This window comes from Xyrauchen texanus, chromosome 18 (assembly GCF_025860055.1).
Source record: "Xyrauchen texanus isolate HMW12.3.18 chromosome 18, RBS_HiC_50CHRs, whole genome shotgun sequence".
Taxonomy (NCBI): Eukaryota; Metazoa; Chordata; class Actinopteri; order Cypriniformes; family Catostomidae; genus Xyrauchen; species Xyrauchen texanus.
Genome location: NC_068293.1, coordinates 8318502 through 8339122, shown reverse-complemented (window position 1 = coordinate 8339122; position 20621 = coordinate 8318502). Strand labels below are relative to the sequence as shown.

Sequence of the window (20621 nt, the reverse complement as noted above, 5' to 3'; positions counted from 1 at the left end):
TAAAGAATTCAGTGACGTTGGCACTGGTCTATATATAGATCAGTGGACGTTGGTCCTAATTACTGGAATCAAGTTTTATTTTTTAACGTGACCCAGATAAGTGTTGTTAAACAGAGAGGAAAGTTATTGCAACAGCAGGGTCGAAACTCTGGACAGGTTTTGGATACTTCCTGAAACAATGTTGTATGTTGGAATATATAGGGCTGTATTTGGATAGCACTTTTCTAATTCAGAACCAGAACTAATATATATATATAACATCTAAATATCTGCACTTGATTGATAATTTTTTCCAGTTTTATAGATCGTTCGAGAATTATACGACAAAGCGTTACAGCCCTGTGACTCATATTTACAAACCAGGAAACAAGTGACTGGAAGTCTGGAAACTATAATGAGGGGGGAATTGGAGTTAAACGTAACGTCACAATTTTCAAAATATGAACATTATCTATTATACGAGTATGGCTACATATATTTGGATTCATATTGAGAGCATCTATCAAATTTGAATTATTTAGTCACCTTTATTCATTTATTTCTGCTTTTGTCGTCACCGACCCCCCTCTTCACATGTACTCGTCCACTCATTATAAAGCTGTCGTGTCCGCGTGGCAGTGAAGTACTGTGCTTGCTTTGTGTTCTTCTGGTCATTCTTGGTTTGCAACCAGTTGTTTCTGTTCCAATAATTCGGTAAGTGCTCATTTGAAAGTTACTCATTTTGAGTCATTGTCATACTTTTCTGTTTTAAAGGTGATAAAATAAAATAAAAAATCATATATCATGTCTTTTGCGATGTGATTGAGCCAGTTTTGAACGTGTCGCACTTAATGAAAAACATGAAACTGCATATTTATTTCCAGATCCGTTTGGTAGTAACGAATGAACGTCGGTTATGCGTCTATTTATGAACCCAAATTCGTTATAAGGACATCACACGTTCAAGGATGTTTTTTCCTGACGTTCTTCAGCTTGTGATGGTCTCGGTTTGTTCTCCTCGCCAATCTCCAGCTGCCACCTTCTCACAATAAGAATGTAATCGATTATAATCCGAGTCATTCAGCATGAGCTGAGACTTGGAAGTCATTTTTCCATGTTGTGTGCATTAAGCCCGTTGGACCACGTGTTTAACTGTTGTTTTGAGCTCCATAAAGGGGCGAGAGCTCCAAACTGCCAAGAAAGAAATTTATACCGTGTGTGTAGAGGTGTCACCCCCTTTTGGAACTGGGCCAATCCCCCTCTAGAGAAACTCCGCCCCTTCTAGAGTAACTCTGCCCCCTTTCGGAGATTCCTACTTGGACATCTTTTGTAAACACTTTTTTTTTTTTTTCCAGGGTGTCTTTTTTTATGAGTCATCAAAAGCAGCAGAAGCCAACGCTAACAGGCCAGCGTTTTAAGACACGGAAAAGAGGCAAGTAGTTAAAAAAAAATGTAGCTTCAATGTAAAAACTATATTGGACATTATTCACTGTTATTACCACATCTTTGTCACATTGTTGAAAAGTTGTCCCGATGGTAACCTGCCGTTTAAATCGGATGTTACTGGTGCTTGTGTGAAATTTAACGGAACGATTACAAAACAGAAAACTTTAAAAGTGCCATAGATATAGATTTGGCCTCCAGTTAGTTTTAAATCACCATATTTATAAAGTTGAAACCTGGTCTGAAATAACATGACAAAATTTAATAGATTATACTATTATATAGATTAAATGTGGTTTGTGGGTCCTTATGTTTTTACAAATACATTGGCATTTTAGTTTGAAGGATGGTGTTCACAAGATGTAATTTAAAGGGCAATTAAGTAATGTTGTTTTTTTTCCTTAAAAGTTTTCCTCAAAGAAATTAAGGAGAGAGAGGGAGAAAGAGAGAGAGAGAGCTCGATCAGTGGGGCTGCCATATTAGGATCACATGACCAGCCGAATACTCTCAGTAACGTCCTGTTATTGGGCACTTTTGCTCATGGATTAATTGAATCATGTGAATGGTACATTTCTGCAATGGCGTCTTTAAAAAAAAAAAATATATATATATATATATTATTTGTTTGAATGATCACACAATGATTATCCAGACCGCTAGGTATCACTAAGTCCTATATGGCGTGAACAAAAAATTACTGAGTGCAACTAAGTGTTTGAAACCGCAAATTCATTGCTATTGATAAGCATTTGCATAATTTGGATTTTACAAGGACCACTTCCAGTGTGACAACTACCCCAGTCTCCTCTACATGAACTGTATAGATCAATAGCCATAAAAGCCTGCAGAATTATTTAGTTGAATCTTTCTCCTAACACGCTTCAACTCCCACTTTCTTTGAACAGATGAAAAGGAGAGATTTGACCCTACACAGTTTCAGGAGTGCGTTGTTCAAGGACTGAATCAAACTGGCTCTGATTTGGACGCTGTTGCAAAGTTCCTTGATTCATCTGGTGCCAAGCTTGACTATCGACGCTATGCTGAAACCCTCTTTGATATCCTGGTGGCTGGTGGAATGCTGGGTATGAGTGTGGCAGTTTTGGGGGGAAATTAATGGGGAGGTATAGTTTGACTAATGCTGCTCTATTTGTTTATGCCCATTAGCTCCAGGAGGTGCCATATCCGATGACATGACTCGGACTCACTTCTGTCTCTTTACTGCAGAAGAGGATGTCAAAACCATGCAGGCCTATGCTCAGGTGATGTTGATGCTATCAAGAGACCACATGCATGTGTAATATGTTGCACAATTTCTAAGCTCATTTCCTGCTGCTGTTGTAATGAGTCATGCTAAAATAAAAAACCACAATGCTTTTGGGAAAATGCAGCCCTGAAGTGTTCCAGCTGCTGCAGAAAATAATTTTGGGGAGAATATTTTTTTTTTTTAGAATATGGGCTGGCATGACTGAAGCCTTCTGTTAACAGAATAATCTGGTTTAAAGTTGACGTCAATAGTTTAAAGTGGACCCATTTTGCAAAATTCACTTTTACATTGTGTTTGCACATAAATGTGAGTCAGCAGTGTGTGTACACAACCACCCTACAATGTTAAGTCCACCCACTCCTCCTTTCTTACATTTCTATTAATCAAAATGTCTGTCGAAATGAACTGTTTTTGTTTACTTTTGGGCCTGTTGCTAGGTTAAATCCCGTGCCGATTTCTCTTCCCAGCCCTGGCTGAATGCCGGTATTTAAGCTGTCAGTCATATTGGTTCTGATATGTTGCAGTAGTATCCGAAGCATGAGCTGTAAAGGCCCTGCCCTCTTATGGAAAGTGGGTGGGGAGCAGCAGCTCATTTGCATTTTAAGAGAGAGACGCACTAAATCAGGGTGATTTTGATTCTGGCCAAAAAGAGGCATTTATAAAATGTTATAATAAATGATCTGTGAGGTATTTTGATATGAAACTTCAGACACATTCTGGGGACACCCGAGACTTTTACATCTTGTAAAAAGGGGCATAATAGGTCTCCTTTTGAAATACAGGAGTTTTAAATGTAAAGTTTTTAAATCGTCGTTTTTGGGAATACAGCGTTAGTCATCCAAATCCGATACTGGGTATTAGTCCTGTTTCAGTCAATATCCAAAAATGACATAGAACCATTAAAAAAAACAATTAAAAGTATTCATATGACTCTTGCATTTTTTTTTCCAAAGCCACTTGAAGATGTGCAATAGCTCTGTGAATCACAAAAGACTGTTTTAATAAGTAAATGTATAGTATGGGCAGCTCCAGCTTGTCAGTGGATGGCGCTGCTCTGTTTACACACTCGCAGCAAATTTTAGCCTTCACGCGGTGTGCAATATTTGAACGCTACTCAAATATCTCTGGTGTAGATGCTCAATAGTTTGGTGACCAAAACTTTGAATTGAATAAGAAGCAATTTAAACTACTGTGAACTTGCCTAAAAAGACACGTACAGGACTTCCTGGAGAGTTTAGAATGACAAAATAAAAGCTTGAGTGTTTTTAAAAGAGCACGATTTAAAGTTATTACTGTTGTGTTTAAAAGCCAATAATATTAATAACCAATTATTGTAATCATTTGGTATTTGTTTACAATTTATAAAAATATTTAAGTTGAATGGGTTCCAAAAAATAACAATGAAAAGTGGACAGATGTCTTGCAACAAAAAACATCTAGACTATCAGATCAGGAACATGTTGCTAAAAACACAAGCAGTTTGGCCTATTAAACCTTGAGCTTTTTTAAGCAAGGATAAATCAACTCTTTCTACAAGGGAAAATTTAATCCCAGTTTAACATTATTTTGTCCTTCTCAATTTAGGTTTTTAACAAGCTTATCAGGCGTTACAAGTACCTGGAGAGGGGTTTCGAAGAGGAGATGAAAAAGGTAATTTCGACCTCTTATTGTCAACCATAACCCTTTCTTTAAAGGCCTCAGTCCCAGAATTGAGATGTCTGGCTAATATTTTGACTCTTCTCTTCCCCCACCCCAGTTGCTCCTTTTTTTAAAAGGGTTCAGTGAGTCTGAGCGCAACAAACTTGCCATGCTCGCTGGCATCTTGCTGGCTAATGGGAACGTATCAGCTTCAATTCTAAGCAGCCTCTTCAATGAGAACTTAATCAAAGAAGGTATGTCTGATGGATTGCTGTGTATTTCATAAAGATTTTGTTAATGAGTTTATCACCCAATCTTTTCATATTTTGTGCATTGTGCAGGGTTGTCTCCAGCCTTCGCTGTCAAGCTGTTCAAATCCTGGATCAATGAGAAGGACATTAACTCAGTGGCTACCTGTCTCCGTAAGGTTGGCATAGATGGAAGGTTGATGGTGAGTGACCATGGTGGATGTCAACATGCACCACATTAGTAATCTTGTGCAGACCACAAGTTCTTAAGTTAACTGTTCTGTTGTAGGAGCTGTTTCCAGTGAACAAGCGGAGCAATGAATATTTTTCGAAATACTTCACTGATGCTGGCCTCAAGGAGCTCTCTGATATTTCCCGTAACCAGCAGTCCTTAGGAGCTCGCAAGGAGCTTCAAAAAGAGCTCCAAGAGCAGATTTCTCAAGGGATTTCTTCTAAAGAGGTCTGTGAATGCACTGCCCCTCAAATTATGTTTCAAAATTGGAGCCTTTTTGAATGCTAAATTTATTTATTTTTAAGATCATCGCCTATTGTAAGGAAGAAATGTTGAGGAGCAGCATCACGGAGCAGAAGATGATTTGTATCATGTGGAGCAGTATCATGAGCACCGTGGAGTGGAATAAGAAAGAGGAGCTGGTTACTGAACAAGCCATTAAACACTTGAAGGTAAGAACTGGGAATACTTGGAATAACCCTGCCTTTCACAGCTTGCCATGCCTGGACTTAATTTTAGAGATGGATGATCATTAACTAAGAATTTAATAGTTACAGTAAAACAAATATATATTTCTTCCTCAAAGCAGGAATTGTTAATAAAATGGTTCAAAAATTGGCAACATTGGGGGAACTGGAATCCTTTGGGTTCCTTACAATTCCATCCCTACTGTAGACAGTGTAGAATATGATGGCCTTCATCTTCATGAGTGTTCATTTTTGCTGTGGCATCAAAGTTTGTGTTGATTTGAATCAGCTGAACTTAATGGTATTGTGATAACCCTATTCCTGACTCTCCTTTCACAGCAACACAGCGCTCTCCTGAAGGCCTTCTCTACACAGGACCTCTCTGAGCTCAGCCTACTGCTGAAGATGCAAGAGTACTGTTATGACAACATCCACTTCATGAGAACTTTCCAGAAGATTGTCTTGCTCCTCTATAAAGGTAGTCTTAAGGGCTGAATTATTTCCATGCTTTTGCTAAGCTTAATGCATTAAATGGTCCTTTTTAATCCTTTCTAATCTATTAAACTCTTCTTCAGTGGATGTCTTGAGTGAAGAGGCTATTCTTAAGTGGTATACTGAAGCTCACCTGGCCAAAGGAAAGAGTGTTTTCCTGGAGCAGATGAAGAAGTTTGTGGAGTGGCTGAAAAATGCTGAAGAGGGTGAGAATTTCTGTATCGGACACTTCAGATGTGGGACTGGTGCATTTCTGTTCCATCATGCAATGTGCATGTATACAGGTTTAAGGAATGTTATGGGTTCACTAGTTTAGCTTGATTGGCATTTGTGACTGTTGACTTGGTACAACTATCTAGTCGTCTTGAGGCAAAAATTGTGTACTTGCTGTAATGGGAGTGTCTATCACATACTTTCATGCACATTGATTGAAAAGTAGCTACAATACTTAAATATTACAAATGCTGTCAACAGAACTCTACTTCAATAGAGATTAGGTCATTTTAAAATTGTACTTTTAAGATTAACTTGAAGAGCTTTGTCATTCTTGAATGACTGCCTTCTAACCACTTTTCCTGTAAATTTAAGTGGTTTTCACAAACTTTATCTGCTCCGTTTCAGAATCCGAGTCGGAGTCTGAAGAGGAAACGGACTAAGTGACTAAAGCCATTCTGGAATGAGGACTTGCGGTTTGCTGTAGAAGATTCTCCTGTATTCTGATTTTTCCTGATTATTTAAGGGCTTAATTTACAACCTGCGTTAAAATTGACAAAACAAACTTTACTTCTCAGTGCCATGTATGTTAGCTGCTAAAACCTTTCCAGGTGGTTTGTGATGCAATGTATGAGTAAGCTTATAAATTACCGGCATGGTAAAACTTTTTTTTTTTTTTTTTTTTCCTCCATATGAATTTACTTTTTGTAGACCTTTCTCCCTTCAGGAATTTAAAAACCTGAGCGCTTTTATCATTGGCTTTTGTTTTTTTGCTGACATGCAATTTTTTTGACTATTGTTCACAAAAGTGTACTGTAAACAGCATCTTGATGGTTTTATCCTTTACCTTGACATCACTTTTTATAATAAAGGGAATATATTGAAAATAAGCTTCAACAATTCTGTAATGTAAATGGTGTGTCTTTCTAAAAGGGTAGGAAATACATTGAAATTAGAGCAGTTGTTTTCAAAGTTTGAGACCAAGGAGGATGATTCCCAAGCAAGGGACCCCCTTCCTCATGTTTGTTGACCGTTCAGACGTTCTATTACACGAAACGTGAACTTTCTAAAGACTGCAATTGTTTTTTTTTTTAATCAGTAAAAATTGATGCCGAAAGTTTGTCATTTCTAAATAACAGTCCCCCTGTCCCCCTTTTTTTTGGGGGTGCAAACTGCATTTTTGAGATTTCAAGATTTGCATGTCTTGGGAAGGAAAGCATAAGAATCAGCTTTCCCCACCAACTTAATGGTACCAGCAAAATCTATTATCGTTTTTTTTTTTTTTTTTTTTAATTAAAGCTAAAAGATGCGCTATCTAGAAAAATATGCTTTTGTATTAAGTTGACTGGGTTGTTTTTTTTTTTTTTCTACTCCGCTAGAGAACCATATAGACCTAAAAAGAATAATTTGCAACTAGATTTGATTTATAAAGTGCGTTTTTACTAAAACTGTTGAATAGCAGCACTGCAGCTTGAAAGTAAATCAGTGAGCCAGCTGAAGTCGACTGTGGTAAGAGAAAAACTTGTCAATAGAGAAAATTGTCACAATCTCATGATTTCTGCTCTAGAAAGCAGAATGTTATATTAAAGACCGTTTTCAAGGAATGGTTCACCCAGAAATGAAAATTCCTTTATTTACTCGCACTCATGCCATCCCAGCTGTGTATGACTTCAAACAAACACACATGACGATTTTTAGAAAAATATCTTAAGGCAGCATAAAAGTAATCCAAATGACTCCACTGTTTCAATCCAAATCTTCAGAAGTGATATTACAAGTGAGAAACTGATCAATATTTAAGTTCTCCCTGCACAGTCAGGCTACGCTTTCATTTTATCGTTCTTGTGTTTTTGATTATTCACATTCATGCATTTTGCCCCCTACTGGGCGGGAAGAACTATTTCAAGCAAAAAATGACTTAAATATTGATTGTTTCTCACCAAAGCCTATATCACATCAGAAGATATGGATTGAAACACGAGTCATATGGATTACTTTTATACTACATTTTATGTGATTTTTGGAGTGTCAATTTTGGCACTCGTTCACTTGCATTGTATGGACCAAAAGAGCTGAAATATTCTTCTAAAAATCTTCATTTGTGTTCTGCAGAAGAAAGTCTGTACACATCTGTAATGGCACACGGGTGATTTTATTTTTGGGTGAATTGCTCTTTCCCAACCCCACCCCCTGAGATGTTTTGCCACCCCATTATGGCCCTCTAGGCCATGGGTCACTGAACACCAGTTTGAAAACCCCTGGTCTAAGGTATCATGAAGCTATATTTATGAAATGTTTGACATTGATATGCACATCTTGTATCATTTACTACTCTGGTCATACTGCTCTTCTCTGTCCATCTCAGTCTTTACTCATTTCCTGTTTATTTTTATGTTCCTCCATTTAAATATGTAAGACTCATTTGCTGGAACACAAAGTAAAGACTGTTTGTCATACCATTAAAATTACTTCACATTAAAGGCCTATAGTTGTCCAAAAAATGAAAATCAGCCTCAGTCACTATTCACTTTCATTGCATCATTTATTTAAATTTTTTACATTAAAATAAAAATGAATTTTGACTGAAGTCTGCATAACAGTTTATATTGTGTTCCACATAAGAAAATAAAATGGGGTTGAAACAACATGAATGTTTTCCTGAAAAAGTTTGTGGAGTGGATGAAAAATGCTGAAGAGGTTGAGTATCGGGCATTTCAAATTTGGGACTGGTGCATTTCTGTTCTGTCATGCAACATGCATGTATTCAGATTCAAAGAATGTTGTGAAAAGTTAAGCTCGACTGACAGAATTTTTGACGTCAGTTTTCATAAATATTTCCACTCATGCAAAAACTACATTTACATTTATGCAATTGGCAGATGCTTTTATCTTTAATATTTGTCTAGAGAAAAAACAACTTATCTGTGCCAGTCACTCATTTACAGCTGCTGTAACCTTTTTCTGATGTATCAATGGTGCAATGCAATCTTACCGTACAGGTTTTTTTGTTTTTAAGGTGGATATTTCCTTAAGGTTGTTTTGAAAACCTGAATGCTTTTATCAGTCATTTTTGTTCAGACATGCGTTTGAGAGCTATATTCACCAGCTGTGTAATGTACAGTACCAGCATATTGACGCTAAACATTTTATAATAAAGAAAACTTTGAAAATAAGATTTGCCTATTTATTCTGTAACATTTTCTAAATGGGTAAACTTTATACAAAATTTGCATCACAAGATTGTTTGAGTTTTAAAAGAAATATGTCTTAAGCATTATCTACCCTTAAATAGTATCCTCTATTAAAGATACACACATTTAAACTGTTAAAGTTTCTGTTACAGTACATCAATTCATATACAGCACCAAAAAGCCTTACTGAATAGCACCATTTATCTCTAAACAGTATCATAAGGCTTTCATAAAGGCAGTTCTAATAAAATTGTTAACATTAGTGATACTAGTCTGTGTCTCTTAAAGGGATAGTGCACACAAAAATGAATATATTCATTTACACTCATGCCATCCCAGATGTGTATGATTTTCTTTCTTCTGCAGAACACAAATGAAGATTTTTAGAAGAATATCTCAGCTCTGTAGGTCCATACAATGCAAGTGAATGGTGACCAGAAGTTTCAATCTCCAAAAAGCACATAACGGCCCAAAGAAGTAGTCTATTAAAGGAATATTCAAGGTACAATACAAGTTAAGTTTAATCGACAGCATTTGTGGCATAATGTTGAATACCACAAACTTCTGACTTGCTCCTCATTTTCTTACAGTGAGGCACTTACAATGGAAGTGAATGGGGGCCAATTTCTGAATGTTAAAATTCTTACTGTTTCAAAAGTTTAGCCACAAGACATAAAGGATCTGCATATAAACATGATTTTAGTTTGATAAAATCACTTACAAACCTTTTCTGTGTAAAGTTATAGCCATGATGATGTAATGTCAACAAAACACTGTGTGAGAAACAGGTCAAATATTTAAGTCCTTTTTTTCTATAAACCTCCATCTTTGACCAGCCTCGACCAGTAAGTGGTGATATGCATGACAAATGTGTGGACAAAAAACAAGAGTGTGAAAGTGGAGATTTATAGTAAAAAAGGACTTAAATATTGATATTTTTCTCACCCTATTATATCACTTCAGAAGACATGGATTTAACCACTAGATTACTTTAATGCTGACTTTGGGAGTTTTGGGGATTCAATGTTCTGATTCACTTGCATTGAATGGATCTACAGAGCTGAGATACTTTTCTAAAAATCTTCATTTGTGTTCTGCAGATGAAAGAAAGGCACACATCTGGGATGAGGGTGAGTAAATGATGAGAATTTTCATTTTTGGGTGAATTCTCCCTTTAAGTAATTTACTACCCTTTGCTCATATCATCTGCTCCTCTTTTGTCCATGCGGTCTTCTCTCATTTCATGCTCTTTTCCTCTTCACCATGAATGTGTGATGTTGAAATCCTTTGCAGAGCACACAAATACAAAAATGCTCTGATGTAGAATTTCTGGCAGTCATTTGGGTTCTCGAGTCATTGGGCCTCAAATTTATTTTTCATCTCCTTCACACTCAGTTGTACTGTTGCTGAAAAGAACAGAAGAATACATTCATAAATTGCTATATATACAAAATAAAAATTATTAAAAAAAAACTATTATATATATATATATATAAGTTTGATCAATCACCAGACAATTCTATGTTGTCACTTTTTTGTGCTTTTAAAAAATAAAACAAATAGACAAACTCAAACCTAAAATTACAGTCACAATGTTCAGAATGGAATATTGTCTTACTGCTTATTGAACACTGGGCAGTCGGTGTATGCGCTATACATACTGCCTATTATTTATTTGAAATAGTATGTGAATAGATACAGATTATTCATCGATAGACACTCAAACTGGAGTACAGTACCTCATTGTCACATGATTTCATAACATTAAATGTTTAATTCAGCAAGTGATGTCAGTTTTTATCTTGGAGAAAAAGGGATGTTTTTTGCATTTTTAATACAATTTTGTGTAAACATGTTTGAACATTTGGCAATCAAATAATGAGTCAATAAAGAGATGCAGCAGGTCCATGCATAAAGAAAATGTGCATTATGTGCAGAGTATACATACTACAAATATGCTGCAGGAATTGCTATGCTATTCCAAACAGAAACATGGACTTTTGCTTTTATTATTAATTTAACACTTCTGTGAATATTTTGACTCATTATTTACTTGTTCTCTATATTGTCTGAGCTATTGTATTTTATAGTCTATCACATTTCCACGGCAGGCCTTATTGATCTAAACATAAACATACAGTAGTTTCTTTTCTGTCTAACAGTTTCCATTTTATTGTCTTCACTCATTCTGAATTTTATAACTTCAGATTTTAAGCATGAGAGTGAGTTCTCTATGTCATTGAGAAGCATTGATTTAAACAGAGACACATTTTCTCAATATGAAAGTAAAGAAATGTGAGACTACTTGAAATACAGTTATACTGTGGCATTCAGTCCAGTCGAACTCCGTACAAACAGAAGTTAAAGTGCTTTCCTGAATTACTGCTCTGTTTAGGCTGATCCTCACATTTCTCATTGTCATCTTCAGTCTTTGTCTCATCAGTGCTTACTGAGTTTTCATCTAATACATTATCTATGTTAATATATCCTGCGTCGTCATATTTGATTATGTCTTGACAAATTTCCTGGTCGTTGTTTTCTTCTCCATTATCACTGTCTGTGATTCTCTGCTCTGAATCCTTTGCTGGAAAGTAAATGAATCACTTCTTTATTGTCTTTACAGTATCTGGTTAAATTGTTTATGCTACGTTTTATGAGGTGAATTTTGAACTTTTAAATGAAAACGATGATATGAAAATAACAACTACATTTTGCAACATTGGTTTGAAGAAAATGTGAGTGGTGCTTGCCCGTGCAAAACTCATTGGCGTGATACTGGGGGATGTTTTTTTATGTTGGGCTGTTTATCGGCCATCAGATTAAAAGTTTCTGAAAATTCAAATCCATAAAAATAATGGCACTCCAGTCTTCAATATGCTGCACAATTATTTTAATACTTCTTGTCAGTAGCACAAATGTGTGGGATAAGTTACGCACCAAACTTTAATATACGGTTGTTTGTTTGTTCAAATGAGCACTATAGTAATAGTGATGCTTGCCTTAGCAAAACTGCACACGCTGTTAATGTATTTACCTGATTCATTTATCTGTTCAAACTGATCCTGGGAGTTTTTTTCATCTTCATCAGCACATCCTGAGTTTTCATCTGATTCTGTGTTTTTATAGTCTGTTCCTTCAACTTTATCCATAGACTCTCCTCTGTCATCACTCATCTCCATTTCATTCATCTCTTCATTATCGCTTGTTATAGATCCCTCATTAATGTTGTTTGCTGGAAATAGAAATAGTAACTTAATGATCTCTTCTTAGCAGTTTTTGTGACATTAAACATTCAAAATAAGTAATTGCTTACAGTAAATTTCAGTTTGTTCCTCACACTGTTATCATTTGGCTTTAGGATACATGGAATTTAATGCATGTGTTGTATGGACAGCTTTTATGATACTTTCAGTGCTTTATTGTACTTTCATGTCATGAACAAAAAAGTTTATTTGTAGTTCCAGACTTAACATGCATAAATAGGTTTATTCGTTTATATTTGGAGACATGGAAGTGTTCGTGATCATTTAATTTGCAATAAAACATCCAAATCAAATCCCCCACAACTGCACATGATGTTATGTAAATCTGTATATTTACCATATTTATGTAGGGAAATCTGTTCAGTCAGATTCTCGTCATTTTTAACTAGTGGACTATTTTCACCAGCACATGTTGCGTTCCCATCTATTTGACTTTCCTCATTCATATTGTCATCATTGTCTGCAAACTCCTTTCTGTCTTCACTTATTTCCTGCTCTCTGTTTTCCTCTGCATCTGCATCTTAAGATTTAAATAAATAAAACAAAATGAAACAAAACTTCTTGGTTAATATATTCAAAGACATGCAAATACAATTCAGGGAGGATTAGGGACAATTCAATTATTCTTGGAAACGTGAAACTAAAAAGCCACTTAACAATTACATTTTAAGGTAATGATCACCTTGTGCCAATGTCTTAACCTTCTTTCTAACAAAATAAATGGCAACTGCTACGATCACAGAAATGATGATGATGATGATGATGATGATCAGATATAATTGTGATCCATCTAATAATAACAAGACAATAACAATAATCAAAATACAGGCGTTTTATCATGAACATTGTATTTCTGCTTCTCAGTTTTCAGCAGTTATTGTAAAGTACAGTAGTTCATGTGTATGAATTGATTATGATAAGTCAGACCTGTGTTGCAGGCTTTCAGAATGAAGCTGGTGTTATTTTGGCTCACTTGATTTTTCACAGTGCAGGTATAAACTGAGTCCAATTTCTCCTCTTTGCTGATATGAAGCTCTTGTCCAGACTGCTGTGTTGCATTTGATCCACTCCATTCATAGCTTGGCTGTGTCTGGGAGTCCACTGAACACAGCAGAGTTTTTAAATCTGAAGTTTTGGTCACTTCACAGGTCACTGTTGGCTCTGGCAAAGCATCTGAGCGGAAACACAGTGAATACTGGTTTATCTATCACAAATATTTGACAAACAACTGTGTAAAAGTGTAAATGTTAATGTTGTGATTACTGATACCACTATTTGCAAATGTGAGAATATGACTCATTTTTTACTCATAATATTATGAGAATATGACACGTGTCATTGTATAACAATAGCCTGAGATAAGTCTTATGGATAAATACGGGGACCCCTTGATGGATATGAGAGATGGAGCAGTGACCCCCCCTGTTACACTGTAAAATGTGTTAACCAGCAATTGTAACCTTCAGGAGCTATTTCTACCTGATCTAACACTTAACATTTGATTTGTTAGTATTCCATTATGGTTGATTCAGACTATTATTGGCTTAAATCAAACCAGTTAATTTAGATGTTACCATATGAGGCACAATTTTAGGTTAACATTATAAATATGTTCTAAACTTTAGAAATGCATTTTCCTGGCATATAATAACAAATTAACTTTATTTACACTGTCAGCCTATAGTTTAGAATAATGTAAAAATTTTGCTCTTATGGAAAGAAATTGGTACTTTTATTCACCAAAGTGGCATTCAGTTGATCACAATGTATAGTCAGGACATTAATAATGTGAAAAATGACTATTACAGTTTGAAGAAAAAAAATTCAGAACTTCTTAAACTACTTCAAAGAGTTCTCATCAAAAAATCATCTACGTGCAGCAATGACAGCTTTGCAGATCGTTGACATTCTAGCTGTCAGTTTGTCCAGATACTCAGGTGACATTTCACTCCACACTTCCTGTAGCACTTGCCATAGATGTGGCTGTCTTGTCGGGCACTTCTCACGCACCTTACATTATAGTTGATCCCATAAAAGCTCAATGGGGTTAAGATCCATAACACTCTTTTCCAATTATCTGTTGTCCAATGTCTGTGATTCTTTGCCCACTCGAACCTTTTCTATTTGTTTTTCTGTTTCAAAAGTGTCTATTTCTTTGCAATTCTTATTATTAAGAGTCTTCTCTTTACTGTTGTGCATGAAACTGGTGTTGAGCGTGTAGAATTCAATGAAGCTGTCAGCTGAGGACATGTGAGGCGTCTATTTCTCAAACTAGAGACTCTGTTGTACTTATCCTCTTGTTTATTTGTACATCTGTCCTTCCACATCTCATTCTGTCCTTGTTAAAGCCAGTTGTCCTTTGAAGACTGTAGTGTACACATTTGTATGAAATCTTCTTTTTTTCAAGCATTGTCTAGCCTTCATTCCGCAAAACAATTATTAACTGATGAGTTTCTAGAGAAAGCTGTTTCTTTTTCACTATCTTTGACCCAATATTGACCTTAAGACATGCCAGTCTATTCCATATTGTGGCAGCTCAAAATCAAACACAAAGACAATGTTAAGCTTCATTTAATGAACCAAATAACTTTCAACTGTGTTTGATATAATGGCAAGTGATTTTGTAGTACCAAATTAGCAGTTTAGCATGATTACTCAAGGATAAGGTGTTGGAGTGATGGCTGCTAGAAATGGGTCCTGTCTAGATTTGATCAAAATGACTTTTTTCAAATAGTGATGGTGCTGTTTTTTTACATCAGTGATGTCCAGACTATAATTTGTGATCAGTTGAATGTGAATTAATGTAACAATTTCCTTTCGAAACAGCTAAATCTGTACATTATTCCAAACTTTTGACTGCCAGTGTGTGTGTGTGTGTGTGATATATATATATATATACAGTATATAGTGTGCTGGTGTCCCCGTCAGGCCTCCAATGAGTTTAACCAGCAACAGCAAGATTTCTTTGGTAAACCAGTCTAAGCAGAAAGATGGATGCTTGAGATCCAACTTCACTAGTTAAGTTTTGTTGGTGAACAGTATGGCTATGATTACCACCAGCAAGAACAGCACCAATTCATGCTTGTCTAAGCTGGTCTTTTCAGCAGGGGTGTCTTCTTTCATTCTTATTCATATAAGGTCACTTACCAATTACTTTAACGTCATGTTCAGAATATTGCAGCTTTCCATTTATATCTATTACAGACTGATAAACACCACTGTCACTGTTGGTCATATGATGAACTGTGAGCTGTCCAGTAGAGATGTGAATCTCTGTTCTTCCTTTGAATTGACCGTACTCTTGAAGATTTACCAAATCATTTTCAGCCGCCTTATTTCCATTGTATGTCCATAATATGTCTTCAAGTGTTGCTCCAGATACATTTGGATTTAAGGTAACACTCTTCCCACTCTCAACATAGGTGACACAAATGACAGCATCTGATAAACATGAATAAGGTGTTAATGCGCTAATAATTCAACAAACTCATTCAATATGTGAGTAAATGCAAAGAACAAGGTGCAATGAACATCTAAATCTTATCAGCATCAGATTATTATTTACAATGAAAATAACAATCTTGATATATCAGGTTTTTAGCTCTAGATTTCCATTACTAGCAGGTACTAAATATTAAGTCCAGGCTGCTAAAAGTTATTTTTAAATGAACAATATTATTTCTTCACTCTCTTAAAAACGAAACAAAACAAAACAGGAATGACCAGAACAAGTTGCCATGCAAAGTATGTGTTGTCACAAGGGCTGTATTTCAGGTGCTACAAGACTTCAGAAGTCTAATTTGACAAATGATCTCATCATGCAAAATTCTTTTTCCTCGAGTAGGGGTTTTGTATGTTGGTTTCAAACTCTATTTCAAACTCAAATTCCATAATCATAGTTTTGTAATATAGTTTGCTGACTTTATTGACAGGTTCCCATTGTGTCAATTTACTCCATAGTGTGAATGTTGTCACAAACAAGGAGTGTTTATTAAACTCAATCTTTTTTTCTAGACAACAACAGTACATGTGTTAGCAAAGACTTTAAATCTGAAGTGTTTAATATATGTGCCACCAAATGGAATTGCAAAAATAAAAGTTTTCAAACAGCTTTCTGAACACACCACTTCATCTCCCATTGGTCAACTAAAATGTAGTCCTGGCCCCAATTCACGTTGTGTCAGGCTGGATGGTCACTGTGTTTATACCTCTCTGGGTAATCTACATCGAAATGTTTAATTATTATTGTTTCTGCATATTAAGCTGGGATAGGAAAAGGTATTGGAAGATAAAAGAAATATCTTCTGCATGGTAGAAATGGCTGACATATTGTGCCCTGACAGTCAATTCGAAAGCATCAGCCTGGAAGTCATTGTTGATGTATTGTTTGCTGAATTATCAAGAAAGGCATCTGACATTGCTTTTTTTCCCCATTGCACTTGACCAAAACAAGGAAATCAAAGATACTGCCCAACTACTAATATTCATCCTAAGAACAAGCTACAAGTTTGAAATAGTGGAAGAATTTCTCACCATGGAGTTAATGAAGGGGACAACAAGGGGATCAGACCTCTATGACAGGGTGTCAGGATGTTTGGAGAGACTGAATCTGCCATGGGCTAAATTGGTAAACATAACCACTGTTGGATCTCCAAATCTAACCGGGAAGAATGTTGGACTACGGCGAATGATACAGGGCAAGGTAAGAGAGGATAATTCCAACTCATATGCATTATTCACCAAAAGTCCCTTTGCAAAACATGTCCTGACCATGATGGTAAGCCTGTGGTGAAACTGGCCTGGGGGCTCAATCATCACCAGTTCATTCAGCTGCTTGAGGACACTGACACAGAGCACACGGATTGGTTGTATCACTTGAACGTTCACTGGCTAAGTCTGGGGAATGTGTTTTACCATGTGTGGGAGCTGAGAGAGGAGTTTGAGACATTTCTTGTGATGGTGGGGAAGGTTCGACGAGTTTGCAGAGCTAACATCAAGGTGGATGTACTGGGCAATACGAACTCAACCTTAAACTACAAGAAAAGAATGTGTTTATGCATGAACTGCATTCGTGTGTGCGAGCGTTCAAAGCTGATCTGGTCTTGTTTTCCAGAGAATTGACCAACCTTGGCCAGTCTGGAGGTGCCAGCCCACCACACTGTGAAATACACCACCACACTGAGAGACCTCCATTGTGTGTTCAATCGGTGCTTCTCTGACTTTGCCAAGATTGAATGTGAACTAGAGCTGGTGTCCTCCCCTCTTACCTTCGACTGCGAGAATGCTCCTCCAGATGCGCAACTAGAACTGATTGACATCCAGTGTGATCCTGCACTCAAGGAAACATACACCACAGCCTCACTAGACAAAAGTTATGACTCACTGAGTGAAACAAAGAATGCTTTTTTTTTATTGGCTCCACTTATGTTTGCGAGAAACATTTCTTGTGATGAATTTCAATAAGTCCCATTACACATCATGGCTAATGGATAAACATCTGTCCACTGTACTAAGGATCTCAACATCAGACATGACGCCAGACTCTGATGCTCTTAAAAAGGGAGGAGAACGCCTCAATTGTTCACATAAAGTTACAGAATTGAATTGATAAAAATAACCAACATAAAGACTCACACACACACACACACACACACACACACACACACACAGAGTATGTGTGAACGAGGAAAACCTGGTATCATTTAAATCTCCAATCATTTAGCTAGCTTCTTTGAATTCTTGGCCAGCTGAAGTGACCAGTCAGGTTTAAATCCCAGTTGTAACACTGCATTACAATGTGCCCCAATTAGAACAACTATATTTAATTCCATGCAGTCAGATATGTATTTTACATAATTCCCCTTAATGCGTTTGTGTGTGCATTCAATCCATGCATTATTTCTCCCAATGCTATTTATTGCCAAGTGTCAATATTATTGCTGTAATATGTATTAACATTTAAATAAATGGCTTATATTGGCATAATATTTTAGTTTATAATATTATTATCTAATTTATTTTAATTCAATCTTTTTTTCCAGGCAGATGGTGAAAAAAGTATACGCTGTCCACATATTTGTACCAGACAGGTGTATTAATGTGAAAAAAAGATAAATACTTTGAACCCCAAGTGCATTTACACAAACTTAAGAAAGCTAAAACGTGTAAGTTTGTGCTAAATAATAATGTAGAAACGGGAGGAAATAAAACAACAATATTAATATTTAAGGGAGTTCGGATTATTTTTTAACTGCTAGGCTATACCTGAAGTTGCCTAATCACCTAGTGTAGTGATCCTTTCAACTGTATAATAAAGCAACCTTGTTCAACGTTTGCTTAATCAGGAAATCAGAATACCAAATACAAAGTAGAGAATATTTATAACAATGCAAGTTTCTAATGACCAGTAAACATCAAATAAATAGCATTATACTCACCGAATCTTGTTAGTTTTAAACAGAAGAAAAAATTTAACGCTTTCCAAAGTGCAATCATTTTTGTGCTTTTACTTTTGCTTTGTTAACACACCTGACCAAAGGTATTTAATCCTACCGGTTATAGCTGACTGAATATGGAGTCAAATCCGTGCCACATGTATTTGCAAAAATATAAAGTATTGCACAAGAAAAAAAAAGTTTTGCAAAAGAAAAAGAAAATATAGCAAAAATAAAGATATAATTGCAAACATTGATGACTGTTGTAAAAGAAATGTAAGAACTTTGATCCTTTTTTTATCTCTGCAACAGATTTTTAGCAGCAATGATTTTGCCACACGTTTTTCTTTGCGATACCTACTAATTACTTTCCAACGCTACTTTTAATCTGCATTTCCATCAAGCGTGAGCTTGTGATACCGTTTTGCCTTTGCACTGCACTTCTCTGTACACGCCCCAATCCCCTGACTCCACCTATTTTTACGTGGGGGTGGAGTCAGGGGATTGGGGCGTGTACAACAGGCTCAGGGAAGTTGGAAGTTACGTCATTACGTCACGACATGGATCAATCATCATGGCCGAGCAGAGACATGCAGGTGGATCTCAGGTATGGAAAGTTGATCGTTTCCTTTTATTTAATTAGCATTAAATGTGTATTAACCGCGTTTGCTTCGGATAAAGAAGTTAGAGATCAGTTAAAGCGGTGGATTTATTAACCATACTTGCTAAAGTTAGCCAGCAGCTTTGGATAGTGTACATAATTATTAATACATAATTCATAATTATAGTGTAAGGAATTATTAGTGCTGTAGGATTATTTACATATATAATTTAGAGATGTGGACTCAATCAGTTAAAATGGGTATTTTGCACGCATTCTAAATATAGAAGGGAATTTAGGGTCTCTAAATACACTCACCTAAAGGATTATTAGGAACACCATACTAATACTGTGTTTGACCCCCTTTCGCCTTCAGAACTGCCTTAATTCTACGTGGCATTGATTCAACAAGGTGCTGAAAGCATTCTTTAGAAATGTTGGCCCATATTGATAGGATAGCATCTTGCAGTTGATGGAGATTTGTGGGATGCACATCCAGGGCACGAAGCTCCCGTTCCACCACATCCCAAAGATGCTCTATTGGATTGAGATCTGGTGACTGAGGGGGCCATTTTAGTACAGTGAACTCATTGTCATGTTCAAGAAACCAATTTGAAATGATTCGAGCTTTGTGACATGGTGCATTATCCTGCTGGAAGTAGCCATCAGAGGATGGGTACATGGTGGCCATAAAGGGATGCAGATAGGAGTTTTACTTACTCAAAAATGTTCTGAGGGCAGAAAGGAAAATGATTGGTTTACAGCTTCAACCAATGAAAATGAAGCAAAGGCGGGGTCAAGATGTTTGAATGTACGGAGGGAATCAGTCGGACTCGGGAATACAAGACAATACCTGTCAAGTGGGAGAACGCATTTTTTGCTAGGTAAGTGAATTTACTATATATTTTTGTTTAAATGTAACATCCTCTAATGTTTACTAAGATAATTAGCGTACATGCACATAGTCTAAAAATTGTATTGTATGCATTTTAATTCGACTGTTTCATCAGTCGACCGGTACAAATCTGAAATATGGAGTAACTTTTGTAAAACATGCTTTTCCAATGCTACGTAGCTCGCTGTCTGTGAAGTTGATGCGACAACAGAAGTCGTTCAAATCTCCGTGGCATTTCGATGGTAAAATTGATAACTGTTA

The 20621-nt window shown here is 36.3% G+C and overlaps 2 protein-coding genes across 2 annotated transcripts; one reads left to right on the top strand and one right to left on the bottom strand.

The window, feature by feature from the left end:
• Window positions 1-606: 606 nt before the first annotated feature.
• Window positions 607-6866, top strand: LOC127659281 (eIF5-mimic protein 2-B-like). The gene is made up of 12 exons (XM_052149030.1): window positions 607-693; window positions 1335-1411; window positions 2328-2504; window positions 2587-2681; window positions 4271-4336; window positions 4443-4578; window positions 4666-4775; window positions 4862-5032; window positions 5110-5256; window positions 5611-5749; window positions 5847-5969; window positions 6385-6866. Exons 2-12 carry the CDS (start codon window positions 1348-1350, stop codon window positions 6417-6419), a joined length of 1263 nt encoding a protein of 420 aa, XP_052004990.1. The 5' UTR covers window positions 607-693; window positions 1335-1347; the 3' UTR covers window positions 6420-6866.
• Window positions 6867-9562: 2696 nt separating this feature from the next.
• Window positions 9563-18939, bottom strand: LOC127659278 (uncharacterized). Its single transcript, XM_052149025.1, has 7 exons — window positions 18868-18939; window positions 15578-15871; window positions 13358-13603; window positions 13113-13220; window positions 12768-12950; window positions 12202-12399; window positions 9563-10573 (listed from the first exon to the last, which is right to left on the bottom strand). The coding sequence occupies exons 1-7, from the start codon at window positions 18923-18925 to the stop codon at window positions 10521-10523; spliced, it is 1140 nt and encodes a 379-aa protein (XP_052004985.1). The 5' UTR covers window positions 18926-18939; the 3' UTR covers window positions 9563-10520.
• Window positions 18940-20621: the final 1682 nt, after the last annotated feature.

Bases quoted from the DNA above. Each gene is read 5' to 3' on its own strand.
- LOC127659281 (XM_052149030.1), top strand. From the start codon at position 1,348: ATGAGTCATCAAAAGCAGCAGAAGCCAACGCTAACAGGCCAGCGTTTT. The intron at 1,412-2,327 runs GCAAGTAGTTAA...TTCTTTGAACAG, and splicing joins TTTTAAGACACGGAAAAGAG to ATGAAAAGGAGAGATTTGAC. The intron at 2,505-2,586 runs GTATGAGTGTGG...TATGCCCATTAG, and splicing joins GGTGGCTGGTGGAATGCTGG to CTCCAGGAGGTGCCATATCC.
- LOC127659278 (XM_052149025.1), bottom strand. From the start codon at position 18,925: ATGATTGCACTTTGGAAAGCGTTAAATTTTTTCTTCTGTTTAAAACTA. The intron at 13,221-13,357 runs GTCTGACTTATC...TGTTATTATTAG, and splicing joins TCTGAAAGCCTGCAACACAG to ATGGATCACAATTATATCTG. The intron at 10,574-12,201 runs GTAAATACATTA...TGTTCTTTTCAG, and splicing joins TGAACAGATAAATGAATCAG to CAACAGTACAACTGAGTGTG.